Here is a 24,123-nt window from a genome sequence, read left to right as displayed (position 1 = left end):
TGTCTGGGGTCTCGTGTCTTGTGTCTGGATTGCCCTTTCCAGTGGGTTCTCGACTCTCCTGAACCTCGGAATCTGGCTGTCAGATGTTGTTCTCTGCAGATGGACATTGATGGATCCATCGGCGTCGTCATCATTCTGCAATCAATATGGTAAGTACGAATAGTCGAGACTCGATTTATTGCTTTGTTGGGTCTTCATCGCGATCGCGCTCCCCAATCTGTCCTGGACATTTTTCCGAAAGGGAACCATAACTCGATCTCCCAAAATACAATGACGTGTGAAATGTTGGCCAGGAACAAGGATTATTGAAAGCCTAGGATCATCATTCCACCAACCAAGTGTTGGCTTGTCTGTGGCTGGTGTTTTACTCCACAGCACGAAGAGCATTTTTCAGCCACTACAGACTGGTACTTTTTCCGCCAACGAAAGCCACATTACGGCGGACTTTATACGCCACCATATGAAGTACGGAAACTCCGCAGTTACAAAGTACATCTTGTCGCACGTGATACCGTGTTTCACGAACTTGGCCGCGTCTCTTTCTGGTATGCCAATAAGTCGCTGGATCTGTTCAGCCTGATTGTCTGACCGAACTGCCTGCGGTTGGTCCAACGCCATACCATGATTCAAACAAGATGGAATATCTCTCATATATTCAGGATTGAGCCAACTCTCACTTCCTCATGACCTTTCGTCCTCACCCATAGCCCCTCCTACTTCCCTGACCATGGCCGGCCGCGGTAAACCTGCACCTCCACGACGATCGGTGCGAAGTCAGAAGAAGAACCAGACCACCCTACAGTTCTCCCGTCTCCCCTCGTCCTCACCTGCAAAAGCGAATTACAGTCATGCTGTCCAAGATAGACTGGCCAGTGTAAGATATCGTGGTTCAAGGGGGCAATCTGCCGGAAGCGCTAGTACTGCGGACGAGGAGACTACAACACTTCCTACACCTGAGCCATCGTCGCAGTGTGAAGTCATAGGGGACTGTGAGTGTGACGCCGATGGACTGGGGATGTTCTCACTGACGCCTGCTAGCATTGCAACAGCAAGATGGGCCGAACTCGATTCCCTCTTCTCCACTCACGCGATCAATAGGTGCTCTTCAAGAAGATGGGTCGGAGGAGGATGACGATGTTATCGTTTCTGCCAAAAAGAGACGGAAAATAGCTGCAGACACTCCTACCACTGATATTCCTAGTTCTCCCCCTCCAAGACGCTCATCAAGGTTCAATGCAGCAACCTCGTCTCCGATACGAGATGTTGGAGTGATGAGTTCCCGACTAAGTCGACGGTCTGGAAGATTAAGTAACAAATCATCATCTCCGCCGTCAACGTTTTTGCGTATAGAGAAAAGCCATGGAGGTGATCTTTCTACACCAACTCGCAGACCCTCGCCTAGGCTATCGGATCTTGGCTCTGCTGAGAGCACCGATGACGATGATCTTGTCATGATTTCAAAACCAACGCAACGAAGCCGACGAAAGCCAGATAGAGGGCCAAGCGATCCATTCATTGTGAATGATGACCGCCAACGCCCTAAACGACCCGAGCAGAAGACACCGAGGAGGAAAGCAGATGACTTCATCGCAGACGACGATAGTATCGAGTACGTTTCCTCAGACAATGAAGCGAGCGAACCTAAACGAAAGTCAACCGTTCCACGGTCTTCTGCCAAACATAGTTCACGACGAGCGGCTCGCCGACGAGCTCGGGAGGAACAGGAGGAGCTAGAGGAAGATTTGCATGACCTACAAGATTCCGACAACGGCGAAGCCGGTGTCACCACCCGCACACGAGGAGGACCTGTGACAACCGAACGCGACAGAACAAGGGAACATTTTGACCTTTTGCGACGTCGACGAGCTGGCGAGAAGGTGCCTCGAATTGTAGATTCAGACGACGGTGAAGGTGATGACTCCGGCGAAGTAGTCGACCTCGGGCTCATTGGACGTCCTACGCGTTATATCTCGGAACAAGGATCGGCGCATTCGTCTGTTGATACTGATCAAGAATTGATACCTGAACCAGTCGATGACGAAGACGACTTCATAGAGGATGACTCAACAGGACGCCTGGCCCGACCCCATCCAGACATCCCCCTCCAGTTCACGTCATTCGCATCCGCAAAGCCACGAGAACTATTCCCTCACATCATCGAATGGCTTGTCAAGAACAAGATTGCTCCGGCGTTCTCTCGCGACGATGAATTGTACACGTTGGCATTCTCTCGTGTCGACGCCCAGGTCAAAACCCAAGCAGGTAGTCGTCTCATATCTGCTGCCTGGGGCACTGATTTCAAAAACACCATTTTGGCCAGACCTACAATGAAGGTTGTTGCGCTGCCCGGCGCGGATGAAGACAACATCCGCACCTGCGACGCATGTAATCGGGTCAATCACCCCGCCCGCTACGAGTTCAAGTTCTCAGGACAGCCATACTATCAAATGACACTAGAGCCCGTCGACATGTCCTCCTCCGACGATGAGGATGACGAGGAACGCGACAACGACGCGACGTACGACGAGCAAGGCCATTTGCTGCCATCTGAACAGCGACGCTTCTATCTCGGAAGATTCTGCGCCGCGAACGCGGAGATGGGTCACAAGTTGACGCACTGGAAGTATCATCTCAACGAGTCGCTCATGGCGTACCTCGAGGAACAGGGTGTCTTGTCCGCCGACGCCGTCGTCGCCAGAGACAAGATGAACAAGAAGCAACGCGAGAAGCAGGCCGAGAGCATCGTGGACTCGATGCAGGAAACCGGCGTGATTGCCGATCTCTGGGCGGATTTCGAAAACGACCTCAACGACGCGAGACTCGGGATGGAAGATTTTGACAAGAAGGGCGGTCGGTCCAAGGGTCGTGTCGGGGCCATCAGATCCCAAGCGAACGGGACGATTCGAGAGTGGTCCGGTGACAAGTATCGGGTCACGAGAGTTCTCGAGTCGGATTCTGAAGGCGATTAGAGTGACAAACAGGGGGGGGAGGGGCTCGTGATTGCTGAGATGGGAACATTTGGGCTCATAAAGGATACTACTGTACAGCAGGGCTTGACTTGACATGATTCGATCGAGGTCGCTTGACGGGCTGGTGGGAGATGGGGGGGATTTGCGTGTTTCATCTTTAAGTTACTATTTCTCTGCCAGGGAAAGAGGCAGAGAGCGGCGGTTCACTGCCGTCATGTGCTTGAAGATGAGCTCTATTTCTCTATCTTACTTTCACACCTCGGTACCTAGGTTGCTGTCCCATATACCTTGCCAAATTTCCAATTTCCCCGAGCGAACCAAGTTGAAAGTACAGCTTATGCCGTTTCGAACCAAATCAGGTGATTAATAGAGACGAGCATACATAGGTAGTAGAGACGAGAATGTTTATTTTTTCATACAGTAACTCCTCAGGAACACCTAATGTATAGAATTGAATGCGTCGCAAATCAAAATCCTGTACCGTGTAACTCGGTGGTACCATACCCACGTCCCGTCAAGGATGATTAGGTAGGGACACAAGAGTGTTCCGTGTACTCGCACATGTTTGCAATCCTTTGCGTTCCGAATTCCTCCCACCCCAAAAGGTCGTGCAGGTACTGGCTTCCCAGGCTCGCCCTCGACGTCGATGCCTACGGCTACATCGGGTAGCTGTCCCGAGGTTTGGACTCGTCCTTCTTTTTTTTTTGGTGTTCTTGGGTCGTATGGTACAATGATTAATTGTGTTATTCCTACATTCCACCTTTTTCCACGCCATCTTTGCTTTGCTGTTGCGGGTTTACTGCTCCGATTCCTTTTCTTGCTCTCGTAAATGTTTCCTTGCTTTTTGATGGTTCCCCCGATTCAACGCAAGTCGGTACCCCGTCAAGTTCGTTTTCCACGATAGCCATCAAAACCCAGCCGAAAAAACAGTACCCGTGTCCATGTCGAGTCGGTTGGAAAACTTTGACAAGCGGGATTGACTTTGACCTCGAAACACAACGAGAGTGACAAGGAAGTGCCCAACAAAAAAACACATCACAGCACAGCAGATGTGGCCAGCAATCCCCTGATCTCATCACCCATCACATCACCCGCCGTCGCCACCATCACCGTCACCACCACCACCACCGAATAAAATCAAAACATTGTGTTTGTGTGTGTGTGTGTGTGTGTGGTATGTCGTTGTGGTCTCTCTTTTTTTCTCTTGGGGTTGTCTACAAAGCAGGTTTGGCCTGCTCTTGACCCGGTTCACCACTTTGGATCAGCCCCTGGGCGCCTTCGGCCATCATCTGTCTCTGCTTTTCTTCCTCGATGAACTGTTGTTCGTCGCCGAGCGCGAGGGCGTAGGGGATCCCGAGCAACAAGATACTCGTCGCGAGGACCCACAGACCTTTGCCGGAGTAGTTCACCGTCGTGCTGGTCGCGTTGTACAACGTCGAGGTGACGCTGGAGATTTTCGCTCGGGTCTTGGGAGGGACAATGTCACGGAGGGCGCTCAGTCGGTCCAGCAATGATTCGTCCAGGTCCGGTTCACTACCTGCGTCGCTAGAGATTTCCGAGTCTGACGGAAACAAATTAGTCTCATTCACAACGAGGTCTTCGCAAATCCGTAACTCACCTGTATCTGTATAATCTTCATCGTCGTCGACCAACAGTGCACCGTCAGATGTAGAGTCGGGCTTGTTGATGAAATGTTCATCTTCGAGTTCTTCGAGGCGGACCATGTTGGGCGGATTGATGAAAGTACTAGTTATTTATGAGTTCGAAGGAAGCAAAAGGGTATCAAGCAGGATAAAAAGGACGATAGGAATCGGTTCGAGGTGTTGTTGAGTCTTGATAAAATGTTCGGTGAAAGCTCATGAGTTAACGGAGAGGTACGAGAACCACGAATGCTTTGCAGTACAACTTTTTGGGAGGAGCCTTGGCAGTGTAGTACGGGCCTCTGCGGTCAGAAGAATACAACTCGAGGTCACCACATTGTCCGGTGAAGCACAGACACGATCAATCAAGAACCGTCGCTCCGAAGGTCTCTCTGTTCCTCCTACCTTTTTTGTAGAAACTCCTCTATATACGCCTTCAACACGACTAGGCGACTAGGCGAATGGAAAAGCTCTAGAACTGCGAGGATAAAGGTGACTTTATGATCATGATCAATCCACCTAGAAAAGCGCTTTTCTTTCCATTTCAATAATCAAAAAACAAAATATTCGTGTCTCGATACAATCATCCAACATGGACACAGAGAAAACACATGTATGTATACACACACGTACAAGTGCAGACATAAAGCAATCGAGCTGAAGTCTTTAGAGTCCTTGCCAGTACCACAATTCTCAATATTTCGTCGGTCCGTCTGGTCGAGTGTTCAAGAGGGATCGTCCCACTTCATAAGATATTCCAAGCCCATGTTCCCCAAAAAACCTCATCACATCATTACTTCGTACACATCCGTCCATAATCATATCAACAAACATAAGTCTCATCGCCTCATCACATCATTCACACAAAACAGTCCATTCCCTAGTTACAGGTGAACTCAGAACATCTAAGCCGCCCTTCTTGCAAACACACAACGAAGAGAAGGCAATTCCATGGCGGGGATGACAAACCCAGCAAAACTGAATCTCTCAGTTACGCGAATAAGGCCTGTTCATTGCAGCAATCTCTCGTGTAACAACCGCCCAGTCGAGTTCTCTGTTAATAGACTCCCCCCTCTTCGCCTGCTGCTGCTCATCCCATTTCATCAGTTCATACACGAACCTGAGATGAGGTTGAATGATAACATTGAGTCGCCGCGCTCGTACAAAACAACTAGAAAATTCTTAGTTAGTGATTCTGTTGGATACTGGAAGCTGATCGACAATGAAGGTACGGATACTAGACTTACTATGCTCTTGGAAAACTCAAGCCTTGGCTTGCCATGACCTCAGCAATACAAATGGTTGCTGACCGACTAACTCCGACACGACAATGCACCAATGTAGCAGTTCCATCGGATTTGCCTTTCTCTGCAAAGGCAGAAAAAATAGGTAAGCTTCTGAAAATTCAGCTAGACGGATATAACTATAACTTACCAATAAATTTTAGACAACGGTCCATCTCAGGAGAAAGCTCATCAATCCCATTATCCTGAACGCGATCGACCATGAGGAGATTTCCTCGGCCCCAAGACTTGACTTGCTCTTCTGACCATGACACGGGCTCACCGACACTGAGGATGCGGCGGATACCCAACAGACGCAGCATCTCCGGGTTGTTGGCGTGCGTTAGGTTGCCCAGGTACATATACGGTAGAATCCGACTAGGTAGACTGCCATCTAGTTTGGTAACCCACGCAGGTGCTTCTACCTCGGGAACATCTGGATCTCCTGCGAATTTGGGACTCTCCTGAAGGATCCGATCTTGTATGGCCATCAACAGGGCTACATCAGAAGGATACGCAAAGAAATTGCGTTTCTTATCGGTATGCAGGCGTATCCAAGCGTCGTGGACGGGAAGACCTTCAGCGTACATGAAGTAGGCGACCGTAAGCATCGAGGTCTCCGTGTACCCATCTGCGCAGTGCAAGAGTATTCGTCTGGGTTGAGCAGAGAACTCAGTCATCTGGATGTCACCGTCATCATCTTGGGTGCGGCTGATGGGTTTCATGGTATGAGTGAGCTCATATAGCCATTTGCACATGCGCAAGATGCCATCGACTTCGCTCTGTGACCACGATGGCGGTAAGATGCTTCCGGAGCTGGGGAAGGCCATATGAACAGGCTTATCGCCATCTTGTCGACTCTCGAGTTGCTTTAACTTGCTCGCTAGTAGGCTGTCATCGGGGAGAGCTGCATGGTCACTGGCCTCAATATATAAATCAAAAGAAGGATCGTCCATAGTTGACGGTGGAAGTGTGTATGGACCTGGAGATGGCCCTTGATATACACCGTGAGAAATCTCCGATGCTTTGGACATGGCACACATTTCGCGTCTCTCTTGTTGAAGAAAGTCCAAACAATGATCAGGGTATTGGCCCCGGGAGTCAATAGCTACCAGTTCTGGATGATCATGTTCAAAGTCTTCAAAACGTTGAGTGAGGACAAACGTGTTGAAGACCTCGGGACATTGCCCTATACTCTCCAGCTCTCTTCGCCATTTCTTCTGGACAGCAGCCGTCCTTTCAGCGACGGACTTGACGATGCGAGCATCCGTGTCTTCGTCTCCATAAACAACAATATCCGATACAAGAGCCATCTTTGCCGCCTGTATGTGAAAGTTGCGCACGGAGAATCCCTCTCGAGGGTCGCACTCCACGAAACCCCGACCATTGCTGTCTGATAAATTCAGGATCTCATCAGGAGCAACAGCACCTTTGATGCGAGACCGGCTCAGATCTCCTCCAGCTTTTATGATTGTGATGCCACGCAAGCATTTTGGTATACGTCGGAGCGACTTCTTTCTTGCCACAAAGAATGCCATTTGGATACCATTCTCGGGGTGAAGGCCATGGAGCCAAGGGAAGACGGCGGTGGGGTTGGGAAGTGGTTGAGAGGCATAATGCTGGAGGGCCTCAGCGAGGGCTTTGGGGCTGATGCCATAGATAGGTGGAGAATTGCACAGCTTCGTATAATTCTGCGGAGGATAGAGGAGTGAGGTAGGCTTTGGAGCGACATTTCTAAGTGGTGGTGAATTGGGTGGGGTGATCTGTGATTGGGATGGCACCGGTCCTGGAGGACAATATGGTAGGTGCTTGTTGGGGACTGGTGTTGAGGATCGAGGTTGGTTGAGAGTAATGGTAGGAGGAGGAGTGGTGGATTGTCGAATGGAGGGTTGTTGTTGGACTACAACCGTAGCCATGGTTATTCGAATACTTGTAGTCTGTAGGGTCCGTATAGAAATCAACCCCCAGCGACTCTGCTCAAAGGCTCATCCTGGTCCTGCAGGAGTCCTAGCCAGACCTGCGCAATGGCAGGTGGGAGGACTTATGTTTTGATGTAATGCAGCTGTCTCAGGATACCTCGTTGCTGGCAAGTTGTCCAAGGGCGGATGTCTTGGGAAGGAATGAGAGAGGTATTTGTGGGGGTGATGTTTGTGTTTCAAGGACAAAGAACAGTACAAGTACTCGTGGCGGCGCTCGTATGAGGACAGTGACAACTGCAACAAACAATGCGAATGAGGCCAGGTAGTTTGTAGAGAGCAAATCCAAGGACGAGAGGTTGACAGCAGCAACAGTGTATAGTAGTACAAGCCAAAGGTGAGTTTGTCAGAAGTGAATGTACTGTATCTGGGTGGATTGTCTGGAGGAGGAGCCCAGCGCCCAGGTCCACAGAACTACAAACCCTCGAATACTGGAGGGATGTTGGGTGGGCCGGCAAGTGTAGGAGGGAATTGAGCCCGAGCCACCAAGAGGTCCAAGCATCAGGCTCATGCTACCGGGGAACCAGGGTTAGAACGATGGTACTTGTACAAGAGGCGATTGATAGGTCTCAGAAGCCGGGGGGACCCAGTTAGTGATTCGCCAGAGGAGGAATAACGGCGTGCTTTAGCGTCGAGCGGGAGGGCTGTGGACATGGGAAAGATGGGTCGAGTTTGGTCTCGATGGCGAGAGATGAGGAGTAGGAGGGGGCATTGTTGATGCGAACAGAGAGAGGAGAAGGGAGGATACTGGCGCGAGCGAAGAGGCTTCCGACATCTGAGGGGCGGAAATGCTGGTCGAGGCGTCCATCGAGAAAGAGTGATTGGATAGAAGAGGAATTCTAGGACGCGGCAACGATGCATCCCTAGCGCCATGACATGATGCAGCTGTGCACGATCCCTGTCGATACCAGCCTGTTTTATTCGTGGTTGATGTGCAGTAGACGAAATAAGACGAACGAGGCAATGGTAAGAAAAAGAGGGAGCGAGAGAGAGCGAGAGTGTCTGCGAGAGCGAGAGGGACAAGGAGCAGGGAGGGGTTTCACATGGAGGGGCAAATCTACCTGCGCCATCACATCGCCTCGTATTCGAACACGATGCTTCCCACGTGCGTATGCAGCGACTACAGTACGTCCACCTTACGGACTATCAAAATATTCTAGAATTGTTGTTAATGGTCTGAGATGCACACGAGCGAGGTTGGGAAAAAGACAAAAAGTACACAGACAACAAAACCAAGAGGTGGACGGGATACGAAGCACTCTATGGAGTAATCAGTCGACTATGGAAGTACGAAGTACTCGTGTCTCTCACTCTGCCAGCACCTTCTCCCGCCTCCGTTCTCCTTCGATCCCCAGCCATGGTCGTTTTAACACCCTGATGATCCTTGTCACTCTCTCATACAGACTGTCGGATCTTCGATTTCCACTGAGATCGCCGCCCACAGCATTCCCGCCATCCCTCTCTCATCACTCTTCCGAGCCAGTTAACGCCGGCGATGTCTCTTGACACCCAAGAGACTGGCCCAGGGTTGTTCTCATGGTGCGCCTTAGCTCGTACACGGCGGCGCGATCATGTCGATCTTGTGCGCATCTTGCCTTCTCGAAACAATTGCATTCACAGCATACAAGATTTCCCATGAATTCCATCGCTGATGTGCTCGTTGTTGAACACAACGTGTAAAAATGCTCGGCAAACACTCCCAGGAATGAATGAGTATAATTTTGATCACGCTCGGCTGGGCGTCGAATACTTGATTCAATTGTTCTATCGTCCCGCCAGACAAAACAGTGACTCGACAGAGCCGCTGCCTTGGTGCCCCGGGTCGTAGCTAGCGCAGCCTCCGACCGTCTGCGCGAAATCCTTAGCAAACTGCCACGCCGAAGCTCCAGACTCCTCCCATTCAATCTTAACTCCACTGTACGATATCAACGGCATGGCATCTACAAGGTTGCTCTGCCGCATCTCCAGACTCATTGACTCCAAGAGCGGCGCTACGAGCGAGGCAGGATGCGGCCGATGCTCTTTTCGTGTCAATCGCTTTACCTCGTCATTTGCTGTGAGGACCTGCTCCGCCGCCATCTGAAGCCCATTCGCCTCTGTGGCTTGCTGGCCTGATTGGTCCTGCATATACTCCTCTGGAGAGGTAGGCAATTCACGATGCATCGTCACTGCTGCCGAACCTCGAGTGGCCGCGTAGTTTGGATACATCATCCAGTAATCACGTGCCCTCATCATTTCAAGCATAGATTGCAACCAAGATGGGAACTCATGAGACATGGTCGGAGTAGAAGGCACCTTTCCAGACAGATCGGCATCAAGCTCGAGCCGAAGGGATAAGAAAGAACGCAACTCCGCCCAGCGCTCACCAAAGTACAGTGCTGCGTTGGTATTCGGCACTTGCCAAAGGACGAGTGGCTCATTCAGCCGACTTGATGTCCAAGGCGCCTCTGTTTCGAGGTCTGGGGCATGTGTTGGAAGATCCAGTGAGAACCCGATGAGGCGGTTGGCTAGATCTGTCCTCTTTGCAGCATATTTATACTCGAGCAGCGTGTACATCAACAGCTGAAAGTAGCTCGGTGAGAGCTCTGCCCGAGGTGAGAGCAGAAGGACATGAGATTCGGCAGGGGTCAAAGGGAAAAAAGACTCAATTGTTCGCAGGGATGCTTGGGCAGGTGACAGAACGTTCTTGTCGACTCGACGTCTTACCACCAACTTGGTGTTACCACTGCTATCATCAGAGGGCCACTGAAAGCGTGAAATGTAGTCAGAAAGGAACGGGTCGACATCGGCTGGAAGCTCGATGATCAGGCGTGGCACGGCCCAGCCAGAGTAATCCGCTTCTTTGATTGAACGTAGAAGCCGAATGAGCGATGCCGAAGATTCGGGCTGTGCCTGGATCACAATATCGACGTGAATCTTGCTGACATGATTCAGAGATGCAGCTCCCAGAGAGGAAACCCAAGAGAGACTTCCGAGACCACCAGCAGGCAGAGCGATAAGTGAAAGACCCAACGCATTGGATTTCTCTCTCAATGCTTTGACAAAATAGCCAGCCTCGAAGTCATCGTCGCCGACTAGTACCGCACTAAGCTGTGCATATGAATGAATGTGTCCCAAGCTTGCCCTAGCACTAACATCCAACCTCGTCTCAGACGAGAGGGCTGGAAAGTCTGGCCGCGCATCGTGAAGAAGTACATCACAGTCGTCGCGTGGAATACCGTTCAGAGCTTTTATGTCTGCCCAGCTGGCAATTGAACGTCCCATGAAGGCGACTTGCACACGAGTTCGATTGTACTGTGCCATGGAACAAGCGACCGGCAGTATTCGTGGTATGCTCTCGAGCCTTGATACAGCAAACAGAATACTACCCTTTGAGTCGCGAGTAGCGGAGACCCTGCGAAGGGACTTTCCGAGGTGTAGAAACACTATAGGCCCTTCATAATTGTTGTCCTTTCCGATACCGGTCTGTTCTTGACTTTGCCATGCTTGCTGTTGTTGTAGCCCGGGACTCAATCGACCGAAGCGCGAATCGTAACGTTCTGAGACTGGCGGCAAGTCTGTGGGCATGTTCTTGAAGAATAGATACAGGAAGCATATCCCAAGTATGGCTAGGATTGTACGTCGACGTCGGAGGAATCTCCACGAGCCGAGCTTTGACGTGTATGCACGCGCAGGCACGAAGCCATCCTTTTTGTCGTGAGCCCTGATCTCAGGCAGGAATCGGCTCCTGGCAGCCATAGGACTGGGTGAGGTACGTCACATTTGGCGTCGAAAAGGAGTCGCCAGTATGACGTGAGGTCGATCTTATTGTCTGTAAACTAAGATAATCTCAAAGCATGCATCGTATATCTGTGGGAATATCTTGCTTGAGCATTGCAAGTCTACCAAATGAGGAGTGGGTAACAAAAGTGTCTGATAGGAACGCGGTCGCGCAGGTACGACCAAAATGAGGAGCCAATGATATGAGACTGACATGAATTATTTCCGTCCAAACACGTGACCGATATAGAGCTTGCGATGGACGGAATCAACGTAAATCATTCCACCGCATGCCGATTTCTCTGCACCAACACCATTCCTCCTCTTGTTTTTCCCTTGACTCTATGCTTGACCTCGGGGTGGTGGAAGATATATGCTCGGGAGATGCGAGCACTATGGGCCCAATTACCCCGGCCTAGACTCAGCGGCTGCCCTCCTCTCCGATCGATCGAGACGACCACACCTTTATTAGTACGGAAGACTACTACAGCTCCCCTCAGACGCCGACCTACGTTCAACGATGTATTCACAATCTTCCTTGCTCCTGTGCTTGCCGCAGTCCTCATAGTCGACACCAGCTGGAAAGCAAAGCAAAGAAAAGATTGGGATGACAAACTCCTCGTCATTCACGAAGAGATCCGAGAGATCAATGAGCGAGAACAGCGGGTTAGAAATGCTCTTCAGCTTCGAGGCATCCGGAGAGGGATTTGCGAACAGAGACGAGGGTATTCGACAGCTGCAAACGCTCGAGTAGACGCGGTAGAGGAGTTCGACAATGAAGTGGAAATGCCATTGTGGGAAGGAAATGGGGAAGGTTGTATGCCTCATGTCTACAACCCCGGGTTGCGGAGCTATGCGAAGCAAATGGTAGACGTGAAGCCTGCGGAAATATACGAAGACGCAAAGTTCTCGCCGGCAGAACTTGCTGGCTTCCAAAGATATCATCGACTCAACGCTATCATGCTTTCCCTGAGACTGCTGCTCCACCTCCAGGTCGGACCGAGCCCCTACTTCAGTCTCGCTCCAGGAGAGGATGCTGCAGACGTGGAGAATGTCGAGTTTTCCCAGGACAGCAACCGACTCATTGAGATGTTGCGACTGACTCGGGATGAGATGAGAACATTCAGACATCGGGAAGACCTTCTCCGCATTTCATATCGTATCGAAGCTCAAGCGTACAGATCTGATCTAAATAATGCTGTCTGGGAATTAACAACAGCCTTCCGTGCAGGGGACATAAACCTCGTCGACCTCATCAATCGCTTTGGACAAGTACTCTTGGAGAGCACTCAGGTTCTGTCTGTGTCCTCATACATCGAGCTCATTCGAGCTTTCTCGACCAATGGTCACTACAGCCTGGCCTACTTTGTCATTGCAGCCTTGAAGAAGAGCACGTTGCCATTGACCGATAACGCAGTGTTTTACATGCTATTGCAGATCGGTCAAGTCTGTGATTCTCGGTCCTTGAATCACCTCTTACCAGAGATAACAAGGTCAGATTCAAGAGTGAATGTTATCAGCCCTTGGAAAAGGGTCCATGCAAATGGCCTGGATCTACCCGTCCCTGCGTCCTTGAATGTGAAGCTGCTGCAGGTGTTGATATATGCAGCTTTACGGTGTGGACAACCTGAGCGTGCGGAAGGTTGGCTGTCTCTGTTACAAGAGATGGACTATGGCGGGTTCAGGAAAAACCATCTGTTCAGAAGCTTTCTAACATATTACACACAACAACGCAATTGGGAAAAAGGGCAAATCTGGCTCCGACGTTCAATTGAACACGCATCAACCATTGCAACATATACATACAAGGGCTTCGTACGCGTGGTCTACCGCATGCTTGATCTCTGCGTCACATGTCGGAAACTGCCCGAGTATACAATCATCCTGGACGCTGCAGTCAAGTCTGGCATAAGTGCACCAATACCCGTCCGCAATCCTAATATGCGCAAAATTCTGTACGCTAGGGGATGCAGCATCCTGAATGAGTGGGCTTCTCTTCCTATCTCAGAGGACGTCAGCTCGCTCACTCCTGCTGAAAAGGCCGAAATTTTTGTGAAGGAGTGCGGCGTTTTCTTGAAGCACATTTCTGATGCACCAAAATCGGCTTCGGTTTCGCCAGAGCAGGAGGATGAAGGGGACTTGGTATTCGTGCCTTTTACTCGGCAAACTTCACTTAGGTACGCTGTTCGTCGTCAGCTGAAATCCGATCATCCTGTGCCGGCACTAGGCACCCACCAAAGCGAAGTGATGAGTGATGAGCAGGCGAGGATCAACAGCAGAAATATGCATAACAACGAGCAAGCAGATACCATCAATCATTTAGCGCTTACCGCGACCGAGTTGAGAGAGCAACTTAAAAGAGTGGAAGAGTCTGAGCGTGAACTCACAAAGAGAAGTGCACAACTGGAAGCCGACTTGCAACGAAAGCTCTATGTTGCTGAGCAGGAGAGAGCCGAAGTCAAAGCTCAAATGGAAAAGAACTCGGCTGAATTCGAGGAACAATTACGAGAGTCTCGAGCACTTTTGAACCAACTCCAACATTTGAATCAATTATCTATGGAGGAACAAGCTCAACTCAGGAAAGAGGTATCGGAGTTGAGAGCAATCGCCAGACTAGCAAATGAGAAGCAGCAGAAGGAGAAGACAGAGCGATCAAATAATGACAAAACGAAGATCATGCATCGGTCGAGCGCGAGACGTGAACAGAAGAAAATCACCATCAGCGAACCCTCGAGAGAACCCGAGACTGCTGCTGACCAGGTCAGTGCTGGATCAAATGGGGCTTCGGGTCTAGACCAGGACTTCCATTTTTACACGAAATCGTTCGCATACTGTGAGCCAAAGGCCAGAAGTCCCTATAGGCGTTTGAGACTACTACCTATGAACCATGTGGGACGCCGTCAACGTATTTTGGAGACCCAAGGAGAGGATGACCACCCGGTCCCACCAAGTGCCCATGTTTGAGTCTGATTTGGTCTCCGAATCGCAAGTTCGGAGTGCACTGTCTGCTTCGATTAGCGGTCGTTAGCATGTCTCACGGCCCCTTCTCAACTGTTTGATGGACGGGTGTGAAGGTCAGCTCAACATTGCCATCCAGTTGCCTTCTATACAGAGGCAATCGAAACCAATCTGGAGCCGACACACGGCAAAGGTGTTGGCTATGATCGATGAGTGGCTGAACAACCTAACATATCCGTACTACCTGTTTCCCATCGGGAGGTGAGCAAGCTGTCCTCACCGCGGCTTGGTCGACACCAGGAAGACAGGAGGACGTAGAGTGGTAACTTTCCGTGCATGAATCAGCACTGGCCCAGTCAGTTCTGGGAATATGTGGCTTGCAGCAAGTGAGCATACAGATATCAACGTCGGCCGAAACCTCCCTTTCTCTGAACGACGCCTCAACGATTGGGAATCGATGGTTACGAACTAGGTTCGGAGAACATGTCACCTCCCTGGTTGGAAGAGGGCCTTGCAAATGACAAATTTCCGGCATCGAGGGCCTCCGGATCCGTTCAAACCATGGCAAAAGACGCCAGGATGTATGTACTTTGATGGTGGCAAGCCAGCATACGGGCGGGGGTGGTTCTTCTCTCGGACCTCCACAGGGGGCCGTGGCAAGTATGAAACCACAAAAGAGGAAGCGTCGTCTTTTCGTCGCCCTGTCAACAGAGCTCGCGTCCCAAAAAAGGCACGACTTGGACCACCCGTGAATACGGTCGAGACGGGGATCGCGCCCGGGCACTGTTTTGCACTTTCGGTCACAATCGAGTCAGTCGTGGTGGCCGACGTGGGCACCTGTCGTGTGTCTCTACATAGAATTGGAAGATGTGATTGCACACAAAGAAGATGAAGGATGTAAAATTTATGGGTACCAAAAAATAAAACAAAAACACCTTGCTCTTTATGACCATGTCTATTCATTCATGTCCCATCGAATCAAGGGTCGAGTCTTCCAAACGTGAGAGCTCTACTCCGTACGAACGAACATCTGCTGTACGCCCGCCAAATCTAATCGCCACGCGCCCGACGTCTGTAAATTTCAAAAAATGTACTTGTATCTCGTAAGCCCCCTCCCCGCCCAATGCGAATTGCATGCATAATGATGATGATGATGATGATGATGCCCCAAATTGCAGACGCCTATGTTTCGTTTCAATTTCGTGAAAAAAATGTCCCATGGTCCGAACACATGGGGAGGATGTTGCCCATCGCCATTGTCAGTAAAGCCCCAACAGGTCATGCAGGGCAATGCATTATATTTCGTAAAGTCGTATGGAGTATATTTGGGGGGTGAAAAAGGTTTCCGGCCGTCGTAAACTTCGGAGAGATTGTGTATCTGTAATAGAGAGAGAGAAGGGGGGGTGGTGAGTGAGTGTGTGCGTGTCGAGCACCTCGTGCTTGTGATGCGTGGGTAGGAAGTAGGTATGCTTGGGTAAAGTCGGTCGTGATAAGTCGAACAAGTTCATTCACTCCACAAGAGTCTTGAGTGCGTCGACGCCTCTTTGTAACAAGGTGGGATCCTTGGTCTTTTTCAGACACGTCTTCAACTTTTCCACGGCACCTTGTCGTTTGAACGAGGTCCTCGCCCTGGTGGCCAGGGCGTCGTCTTCCTCGCAGACCATGTTCCTCACCACCACGAGCCCCCTGTGGACGACTCCCGCGTCGTCGTCCCGGCAAAGATCCAACAGGATCTCGGGCGAGCGTTCAAACTCCAAGAGTGCCGACACGACGGAAGAGAATCCCTCGGTCAACATGGCCAAGGCACCGCTGGCCGCCCTCCTCGTCGGCATGTCGTCGACGTCGGCCATGGCGATGAGCAAGTGGAGCCGTTGACCGGCGCGACTGGAACCGTCGGCGAACTTCTCGGCACACGCAGGGTGAACGGTCAAGTTGCAGATCAACTCGCACGCGGCCCGTCGTATCATGCCGTTGTTTCCCAGCAACAACTCCTCGATTTCGTCCCAGGCGGTCTTGATGATGCTGTTGGCCGCGCTCGGCTCCGGGGCCGACGCGAGGTTGGTGAGGGCAAGTAAACTTTCAAACACGGCCAGAAGATCCCGCGGCTGATCACTAAAGACCGGCTGGCCGCGTGGAGTTTTCAGCAGAGCCACGAGGGGAATCACTGCATCCGTGATATGTGGCGTCGAGCCTGCGGCGAAGACATGCGACGGGTTGAGAGATATCAACACTCGTGCGAGAGCATGGGCGGCGTCGATGGTCGCATTGTTATTCTCCGAAGACTCCAAATTCTTTTGAGCGTGGAGGATCAAGAGTTTCACCGCTCCTTGTTGGGCGATTTTGCCTCGGTCTTTCGAATTCTTGGACAAGGACAATAATATTCGATCCGTCAATTGGGACGTCGCCGGCGACCGGCGTTTGTTAAGTTTGACCAATGTGGCGACCACTCCTGCTTCCACCACGGCCGAGCACCGTGCCTTTACGTGATCCTCGTTCTCGAGCGGACTGGGGTCGGCGGGTTTCGTGGCATTGGCGTAGGCTTTCAACTGTGATATTCTCTTTTGTTCTTCTGACAGGTTCGCGGGATATTGAGTCAAGTTCGAGATGATGCTTAACCCACCGACGACCACTTCGGGTGAATCGTGAGACGAGTTCAACGTGTCGAGTAGGGATTTCAAAAAGGTGGGATCCTTGGCGAGCGATTCTTTGACCTCGGGCTTCAAAGACGTGTACGCAAGGCCTTCAATCGAGTCAGAAACATTTCTTCCTTCTTCAACGACAAGGGTAGTTTTGAAAAGATCAACAAGTTCACTGACATCTTCGTCCGCCTGGTTGGCTCTCTGATCTCCCGCCCTGGCACCAGACGTTCTCAATTTTGCCAAGACCGTCGCTGAGAGCGAAGGTTGCTTCCCAGTTCCATTGCTGACTTTATGAGCGAGCCATGGGGTACAGTATTGTGCAATGGCCGTGCGACAGGCCCCGTCCAGGCAGGCAGCATTCACCAGCATGAGGAAAGCGTCATGTACTATGGGATTGCTGAATTGGTTTTCCAGCAGAGGCATGATTGACGGCAGAAAGCCCTCAGTCAAGAACAGCTGGGCCATCATGGTGGGCACCACAGGGAACAGATGTGCACTGGCGGAGAATGCCAGCACGAGATCATCACCCTTTTGTCGCTCCACATGCTTCCGAATGTAATCGTAGAGAAAGTCTTGGCCTGTGCTATCCGCGACTTCGAAGAATTTGGAGAGGACGAGCGTGGCTTGCCCACGGACCACGGCTGGTAGCCTGAGGTCGAGGGAGCCCATCAGAGCCTCGAAAGCCTCACCGTCAATGAAGGTGTGCAGTCGCTGGGTGTCGGCTATCAACAAGAGGGCGATGCCTTTTAGTGCGCGGCCATCGTGGTCGTGTCCGGTCTCCATCAATTTCGCGAGAAAGAGCTGGAAAAGATCATCTTCGACGCGGAGTCGAACATCTTCCGACGACCAGAGCGAGCCGTCGAGCACGATGGAGCGGAGACAATTTGCCGCATCATCGCCACGTTCATAGACATTGTCGAAGAATTCCGTGGTTGACGCCTGGAGCTCGGTAGCAAGATATTGACGGACGGGTTGACTCTGCCTCGCAAGCTCGGCTATGATGAAATCCTGGGCAGACGAGAGGGTGGTGGGTTGGCTCTCGAGAACAATCTGTAGACATTCAAGTGCCACGGGAGCGGCATTGGCGGCATCGGGACTTTTCAAATAATTCACCGCCTCGTCTCCAGCGGTGCTGTCGTGGTACAAGAAATATCTCCGACACAAATCACGAAGTGGCGAGCTAAGCTGATCGTTGTGGATGGCCAAAAAAGCGGCTTTGACGTCTGGATTGTCGTTCACCAGAGCTGCAGCCTCGCGTAATTTTCGAGAAGCTTGCTGGACGTTTATTAGTGTATGAATTCGGCAGTTATGAGAAAAACCACATACCACTTTATCGCCCGACAAGGACAATGCGACGGCTTCGTTGGCCAGAACGGAGGCGCGCTCTTCGGATAATTTCCGGGTCATACGCTGGACAGCGGCCATTTTCGACATTGAAGACGGCGCCGAGATCGGATAGGCTTTGACCATGAAAATTAAAAAAGGCGGTGGGAATAAGAGAGGCGGGGAGAACAAGAACACCACGAAGGTGAGGTGAGATTATAAAGTGTCGGACATGATATACAAGATTCTGGTGAACGAGGTGAGCGCGCACAGGAAAGGCCGGAGCGTGAATTTGATTCTGGAATACGGCAGAATATGTAGTTTGGATACGGCGTAGGAGGCGAATTGACGGAGGTGACGGCTGAGAGATGTTGACCAGGAGAATTGGTCAGCTGATGGGCCTATCGGTGAATTTTGTTCTGTTGGTGGCAGAGACTCGTGGGATGGTTGGACAAAAAGTCAAGACTCGAGGATAGATGTCGAAAAGGAATCAACGGTCAGGAGGGTTGAGAAGTTGAACAGGGGATCACAAATTCGTGGGTGGTGGTTTGTTGTTGATTGGTGGGAAATTGATTGTTGTTGTTGTTGTTGTCTTTCTCTCAGAGGGAGTGACAAGTTGGAGGCAGTAGACGATGGAGGCCTGTATTGTACTGTGCAATGTGAAGAAGCCGGAGTCTGTGGTGTGTAGTCTGTAGGCGATGGTGACCACGTGAATGTTAAAAAGAAAAAAAAGAAAATTCTTTGGATTTGTACGGCCGAAGAAAAATGGGAACGAGGTGGATGGATGCGTGGGGAGGAAAGTCGGTAGAGGAACAGTTGAAAGAGAGGAACAAGCAAGTGTGTTATGGGTGACAAATTGCATGACATGTGCAATTTTTATAATTAGGAGGGAGGGAGGGAGGGAGTAATACGGACTACGGAGTATTTAGACATTGTCCTGTAAAACCGAGGGAGGATTGTTGGGATTGTGATATTGATTAGGGATTCCGTACAAAAGAGTCTTTTCCATACCCAAAACTACAATGTATTTAACAGCATTAATATAATACTCTACGGAGTAATTCTGAAATTTTATTTTTCCAACGTTGATATTTGGTTGGTGCATGTGGCCAACAAATACAAGTCATTCATTGGTCCTTTATAAAGTATTTCCGTAACCTTAAGCACGTATAGTTAAATCTTCCAGGCACTCCGTTTAGGTACTTGATGCCTAGATCTCTAGGCTACTAATAGGCAGATATTAGTGGCACTCTGTACTTTGTACGGAGTGCCACAGACACCTTTGATGGTACTTTTTATTAGGCTAGAAACGCTTGATACAAAGGAGTACAATACTCGACAACCACCTTTAGGTACTTTAACGACCTCAATCACTACTTAATTGTCTGCAAAGGATTTTAATATTTAATACTTTTATCTGGGAAATAAATTTACCTGTACTATCTACACTCCAAATGATCATTCTTTCTTTTGTCGATTCACCTCTGGCATAACCTCAACAACAACAACAACAACAACATCATCATCATCATCATCATCATCATCATCACTCCATCATCATCTCAACCACACTGGACCAATATCAATATGAATGCCGTAGATGCTTCTGACCATTTTGAAAAACCATCTCAAGGTGAGTTCAGATACATGAGAACCCCCTCAATCATCATTCATACCCTTGACAAACACACCACACACATACACACACACTCTCTCTCTCTCTCCTTATGTGGCCTCATGTCTTGTCTCTTCTCCAGAAGCTACCATCCTCATCTTCAATTCTCTGACGAGGCTGAACCCTAACAAACTATTGAACAATCAGAACAATCACCATCTCTCTTGACCATCATCCTCGACACCAACCCGGCAGCATGGTCTCTGTTGTCTCACACCCTCAGCTTCTCAAGCGCCGTCGCCAATCTTTTGGTTTTTGTCAATGCCCACCTCGCGGCAAACTACACCAACAAAGTCGCCGTCATCGCCTCACATTGTGACAAGGCTCAATGGTTATACCCATCTCCTACCGAACAAAAACCACCTCGATCACAACGACCACAACGACAAAACAAAGATGGAGATCGAAATGATGATTTCGAGCCATCCAAACGTCTCAAATTGAATCTCAAACCTCCTACGAAACCATCACCCTTGAACACTGAAGACACCACCTCCACCTCAGAAGGCAACAAATACAGACCTTTCCGTCTCGTCGAACAAGAACTCATCCAAAATCTCACCACCCTTCTCAACACCACCACCCCGACCTCGGTCTCCAGCAGCACGTCGACCATGATCGCTGGGGCACTGACCCTCGCCTTGTCACATATCAATCGTGAATCCATCTCCCACGCGGAATCACTCATCGGAAGTAGTACCAACGCGGCTGCATCCAACACCGGTGGTGGCGCCACCGGTCTCGAAGCGTCGACAGATCCCGGGTCGGCAGCATCCTCTCTACAATCTCGTATCCTTTTAATCTCGGCGTCACCGTCCACCGATCTGGCACACCAATACATCCCCATCATGAATGCCATTTTCGCTTGTCAACGTTTATCGATCCCGATTGATATTCTTCAACTTCCTCTTCCCGGTGCCTCCTCCTCCTCCTCCTCCTCCTCAAATCAAAAACGAGACCTAAACACCACGACCACGACGACATCATCATCATCATCCGATTCGACGGTGTTTCTACAACAAGCCGCCGACGCCACACACGGCATTTTTATACCCGTCCAACTACCGACGTCGAGCTCGACATCCTCCAAAACGCCATCCAAAACATCACAGTCGTCCGCGTCGCATGCCTTCCTCACCTACCTCCTCCTCTCGTTCCTCCCGAGCCCCACGACGCGGGCCCGACACTTGATCCTCCCGACGCGCATCGACGTCGACTTCCGGGCCGCTTGCTTCTGTCACCGCGACGTCGTCAGCGTCGGCTTCGTCTGCAGCATCTGCCTGAGCATATTTTGCTCCGTGCCGGACAACGGGGACTGCCTCACCTGCGGCACCCACCTGACCGTCGGCCACTACGGCGCCAGGCCCGTGGTAGTGGCGAAAAGGTCAAAGAAGAAACAGACCGCGGCCCGGTGAGCAAAGGTTGCATGCAAACCTTCCTGTGTCCAATCTAAACCGAAGATTGTATAACAAATCGAAGATAAGATTTGGAAACTAGAAAAACACAAGAACGAAAACAGCATAATCATCTAGTCGACACATTCATGTAGGAATATCATTATTTGTATTCAGTGTTTGGAGTTACTTAGGTACCTCGCGTTTCAAGAGGATTATTTAGGACTGCCTGGTGATATGTCCACCCTTTACCGCCTGTTCAGCTTCATCGTGGGTGTGGTGTATCTCTAGGGCGTCACCGGCTTCGTGGATATTCTGATCATCTCCTCCCTTTACTCATTCTCCATACTCTCACAAAATCGGTTTCTGGAGCAGCTTGTATCGACATCGATGTTTCCGAAAGGCAACTCTGTTCTTGTCCGTGGCTGGTTCGTCCTCAACATTGGAAAATCATGGCATCCAGGAACGTGCCACCCGTCCACCTTGTGCCACTGAGCCGTTGCCCCTGCTTCGTGACATGGTGCAAACAGGCTTGCGTTCTTCGGAATGCATTGACGCTAGTGCGAAGGAATCTGTGTTGTGTCCGAAATAGAAGTAGATTCCGTCTCGGGTCTTCTTGACCGCCAGAATCCCAATCGCACCAAGGCAAGGACTGTTGACAACTCCTGGGTGTTGCATAAACTCTCGCGTGATCATAGCGTAGAGTGCTTCGTCCTCGTTGCACCGCTCGAGACGTCCGTCTTTCTTTCTCATCGAAGAGTAAACCCGTTCAGCTGCTGTAGCCGCAGCCGTTGTAGTTGCCATATGTTCACCAGTGCCACTCGTCACTGTGGCGACAGCCGTGTGGGAAATGTCCTCTGGGTCGACAGGGATAACTGCAGTCCCGACCCCTACAAGCGCTGCTGGGCCACATCGGCCTTTGTGCTTCATTCCTATACCCCCTGAAGACGAGCCCGCAGCTAGTCGACCGAAGCAGTCGATTGCAATGGCACCAACAGTGTCTGTAATATCGTCCTCTCGTCCTGCATCTCCATCGTCATGCTCGCCAGTTGTCGGACATGGTCCTGAAGTCGGTAATACCTTTTGGCCGTCCGTCAGTCCATCGAACCGGCCACTCAGTTTCTGCCGCTTAGGAGGGGATGCCAGCCATTGGAGGCTGTCATCGACGCCAGAGTCATTGTCGTCTTCAATTTCTGAACGCGGGATCGCTCTTCTGCTTGATCTCATGCCTCCTGCCTCGTCGTCTGCTCGGCTACTAGCGAGTGCTTTAACACTGGTGGGCACGTCTTGATCGGGTTCGATGAATGTGGAGTGAGACGGTAGACTCGGTCGTCGTTCAAGGGAAGGTGTCTGGGTTGTTGCAGAGGCTCTGCTAGACTTGGGAGAAATCGATAACAGCCTGCCCCCAACTCTCTGCTCTGGAGATTGGTTCATGGCAGACCTGTCTTCTACGTCCTGTAGGTCTCTTTTCCACCGAAGCCAGCGATCGCGAGCGTTGTTTGACACAAGGAAGTCAGGTGGTAGTATAGGAAGACCTTTGTCGTGAGCAAAATCAGTAGCTCCTGCTCCAACAAGAAGATTTGGTGGGACGCGTTGAAGCGATAAAGGCTTGATCGATTCGTCAAGGACTAGTCGGGCTGCCGCGATGGGGTTCTTGACCTGAGACATAGCACCAACCGCACCACTGCGGCCCATATGATCGACCATTGTTGCGTCACACTCGACGATACCGTCCATGGTCAAATTGCTACCGTAGCCGGCATTTGTAATCTCTTTATCTTCGAGGAGCCTTATGGCCATTTCAACAGCATCGGTGGCATTGCCCCCATTTTTCAAGATCGCCATTGCGACCAACGCAGCATCATTAACGGCAGCCAGGTGAGATTTTTCATTCTGTCGACTGTGAAACCCCGCTCCGGCATGAATGAAGATGGCACAAAGGTCGCCACCCTCACGTCTTCGAGGCATTGAATTGTGCCGGTGGTCCAAGACATAAAGCAAGCGGTTTGAAATAGTTTATTTCCTTTCGTGGAAACTGAAATGAAGAGTCTTCGAGAGAGAGAATTTTAGGATGAGAGTATTGGGACACGCATGTTGCGATGAGAGAAACTTGGATTGGTGGACAGTGTAAGATAGATGAAGGATGTGGTGAGGTTCGAAGAACACTGAAGTCAATGACTCGAATGAATAATAGAAGACGCGAACCCTGCGCCGCGTGAATGAATGCGGTTGTAGAATGCTGAGAAGCAGATTGACTAGAAAGAAGGATACGAGGAGAGGATCACCTGGGCGGTAAAGAGAGGTGCTGGTTTATCAGAACACACGATTCATAGAAACAAAGTGACAAACATATCAGCAAGACGTGAGTGCTTGTTTGTTGGCAGGCAGACCACAGGAGCGACTTAGGCTCTTGCCCTCTCAACGGCCGCCCTCCTCATCCATTGTCATTTAGCACCTTTCGCAAAGGCGGCTGCAACTGAGCGTAAGGAATAGGGACGGCAGTGACT

The 24,123-nt window shown here is 50.6% G+C and overlaps 8 protein-coding genes across 9 annotated transcripts; 3 read left to right on the top strand and 5 right to left on the bottom strand.

Annotated features, from left to right (window-relative positions):
• Positions 1 to 551: 551 nt before the first annotated feature.
• Positions 552 to 3,380, top strand: PV06_08742 (uncharacterized protein). The gene is made up of 2 exons (XM_016410114.1): positions 552 to 989; positions 1,039 to 3,380. The coding sequence occupies exons 1-2, from the start codon at positions 728 to 730 to the stop codon at positions 2,967 to 2,969; spliced, it is 2,193 nt and encodes a 730-aa protein (XP_016259136.1). The 5' UTR covers positions 552 to 727; the 3' UTR covers positions 2,970 to 3,380.
• PV06_08741 (uncharacterized protein) lies at positions 3,343 to 4,830 on the bottom strand. The gene is made up of 2 exons (XM_016410113.1): positions 4,588 to 4,830; positions 3,343 to 4,530 (listed from the first exon to the last, which is right to left on the bottom strand). Exons 1-2 carry the CDS (start codon positions 4,691 to 4,693, stop codon positions 4,184 to 4,186), a joined length of 453 nt encoding a protein of 150 aa, XP_016259135.1. The 5' UTR covers positions 4,694 to 4,830; the 3' UTR covers positions 3,343 to 4,183.
• A 293-nt stretch (positions 4,831 to 5,123) lies between these two features.
• Positions 5,124 to 8,351, bottom strand: PV06_08740. 2 transcript variants are annotated; one of them, XM_016410111.1, is made up of 3 exons: positions 6,044 to 8,351; positions 5,857 to 5,977; positions 5,124 to 5,780 (listed from the first exon to the last, which is right to left on the bottom strand). In XM_016410111.1, exons 1-3 carry the CDS (start codon positions 7,806 to 7,808, stop codon positions 5,597 to 5,599), a joined length of 2,070 nt encoding a protein of 689 aa, XP_016259133.1. In that variant the 5' UTR covers positions 7,809 to 8,351; the 3' UTR covers positions 5,124 to 5,596. The 2 variants fall into 2 exon arrangements, with proteins under 2 accessions (XP_016259133.1, XP_016259134.1); XM_016410112.1 differs by having other exon boundaries at positions 5,124 to 5,977.
• A 1,074-nt stretch (positions 8,352 to 9,425) lies between these two features.
• Positions 9,426 to 11,740, bottom strand: PV06_08739 (uncharacterized protein). Its single transcript, XM_016410110.1, has one exon. The coding sequence runs from the start codon at positions 11,604 to 11,606 to the stop codon at positions 9,633 to 9,635; it is 1,974 nt and encodes a 657-aa protein (XP_016259132.1). The 5' UTR covers positions 11,607 to 11,740; the 3' UTR covers positions 9,426 to 9,632.
• Positions 11,741 to 11,929: 189 nt separating this feature from the next.
• Positions 11,930 to 15,534, top strand: PV06_08738 (uncharacterized protein). Its single transcript, XM_016410109.1, has one exon. The coding sequence runs from the start codon at positions 12,012 to 12,014 to the stop codon at positions 14,589 to 14,591; it is 2,580 nt and encodes an 859-aa protein (XP_016259131.1). The 5' UTR covers positions 11,930 to 12,011; the 3' UTR covers positions 14,592 to 15,534.
• On the bottom strand, positions 15,470 to 19,413 carry PV06_08737 (uncharacterized protein). The gene is made up of 2 exons (XM_016410108.1): positions 18,551 to 19,413; positions 15,470 to 18,499 (listed from the first exon to the last, which is right to left on the bottom strand). The coding sequence occupies exons 1-2, from the start codon at positions 18,692 to 18,694 to the stop codon at positions 16,094 to 16,096; spliced, it is 2,550 nt and encodes an 849-aa protein (XP_016259130.1). The 5' UTR covers positions 18,695 to 19,413; the 3' UTR covers positions 15,470 to 16,093.
• A 659-nt stretch (positions 19,414 to 20,072) lies between these two features.
• On the top strand, positions 20,073 to 21,807 carry PV06_08736 (uncharacterized protein). The gene is made up of 2 exons (XM_016410107.1): positions 20,073 to 20,180; positions 20,370 to 21,807. The coding sequence occupies exons 1-2, from the start codon at positions 20,135 to 20,137 to the stop codon at positions 21,635 to 21,637; spliced, it is 1,314 nt and encodes a 437-aa protein (XP_016259129.1). The 5' UTR covers positions 20,073 to 20,134; the 3' UTR covers positions 21,638 to 21,807.
• On the bottom strand, positions 21,802 to 24,097 carry PV06_08735 (uncharacterized protein). Its single transcript, XM_016410106.1, has one exon. It carries the CDS (start codon positions 23,582 to 23,584, stop codon positions 22,067 to 22,069), a length of 1,518 nt encoding a protein of 505 aa, XP_016259128.1. The 5' UTR covers positions 23,585 to 24,097; the 3' UTR covers positions 21,802 to 22,066.
• Positions 24,098 to 24,123: the final 26 nt, after the last annotated feature.

The sequence above is a fragment of the Exophiala oligosperma genome (assembly GCF_000835515.1).
Source record: "Exophiala oligosperma strain CBS 72588 unplaced genomic scaffold supercont1.9, whole genome shotgun sequence".
In the NCBI taxonomy this organism is placed as follows: domain Eukaryota; kingdom Fungi; phylum Ascomycota; class Eurotiomycetes; order Chaetothyriales; family Herpotrichiellaceae; genus Exophiala; species Exophiala oligosperma.
Note: the sequence above shows the minus strand (reverse complement) of the source record. Positions and strands in the feature narration are given on the sequence as shown.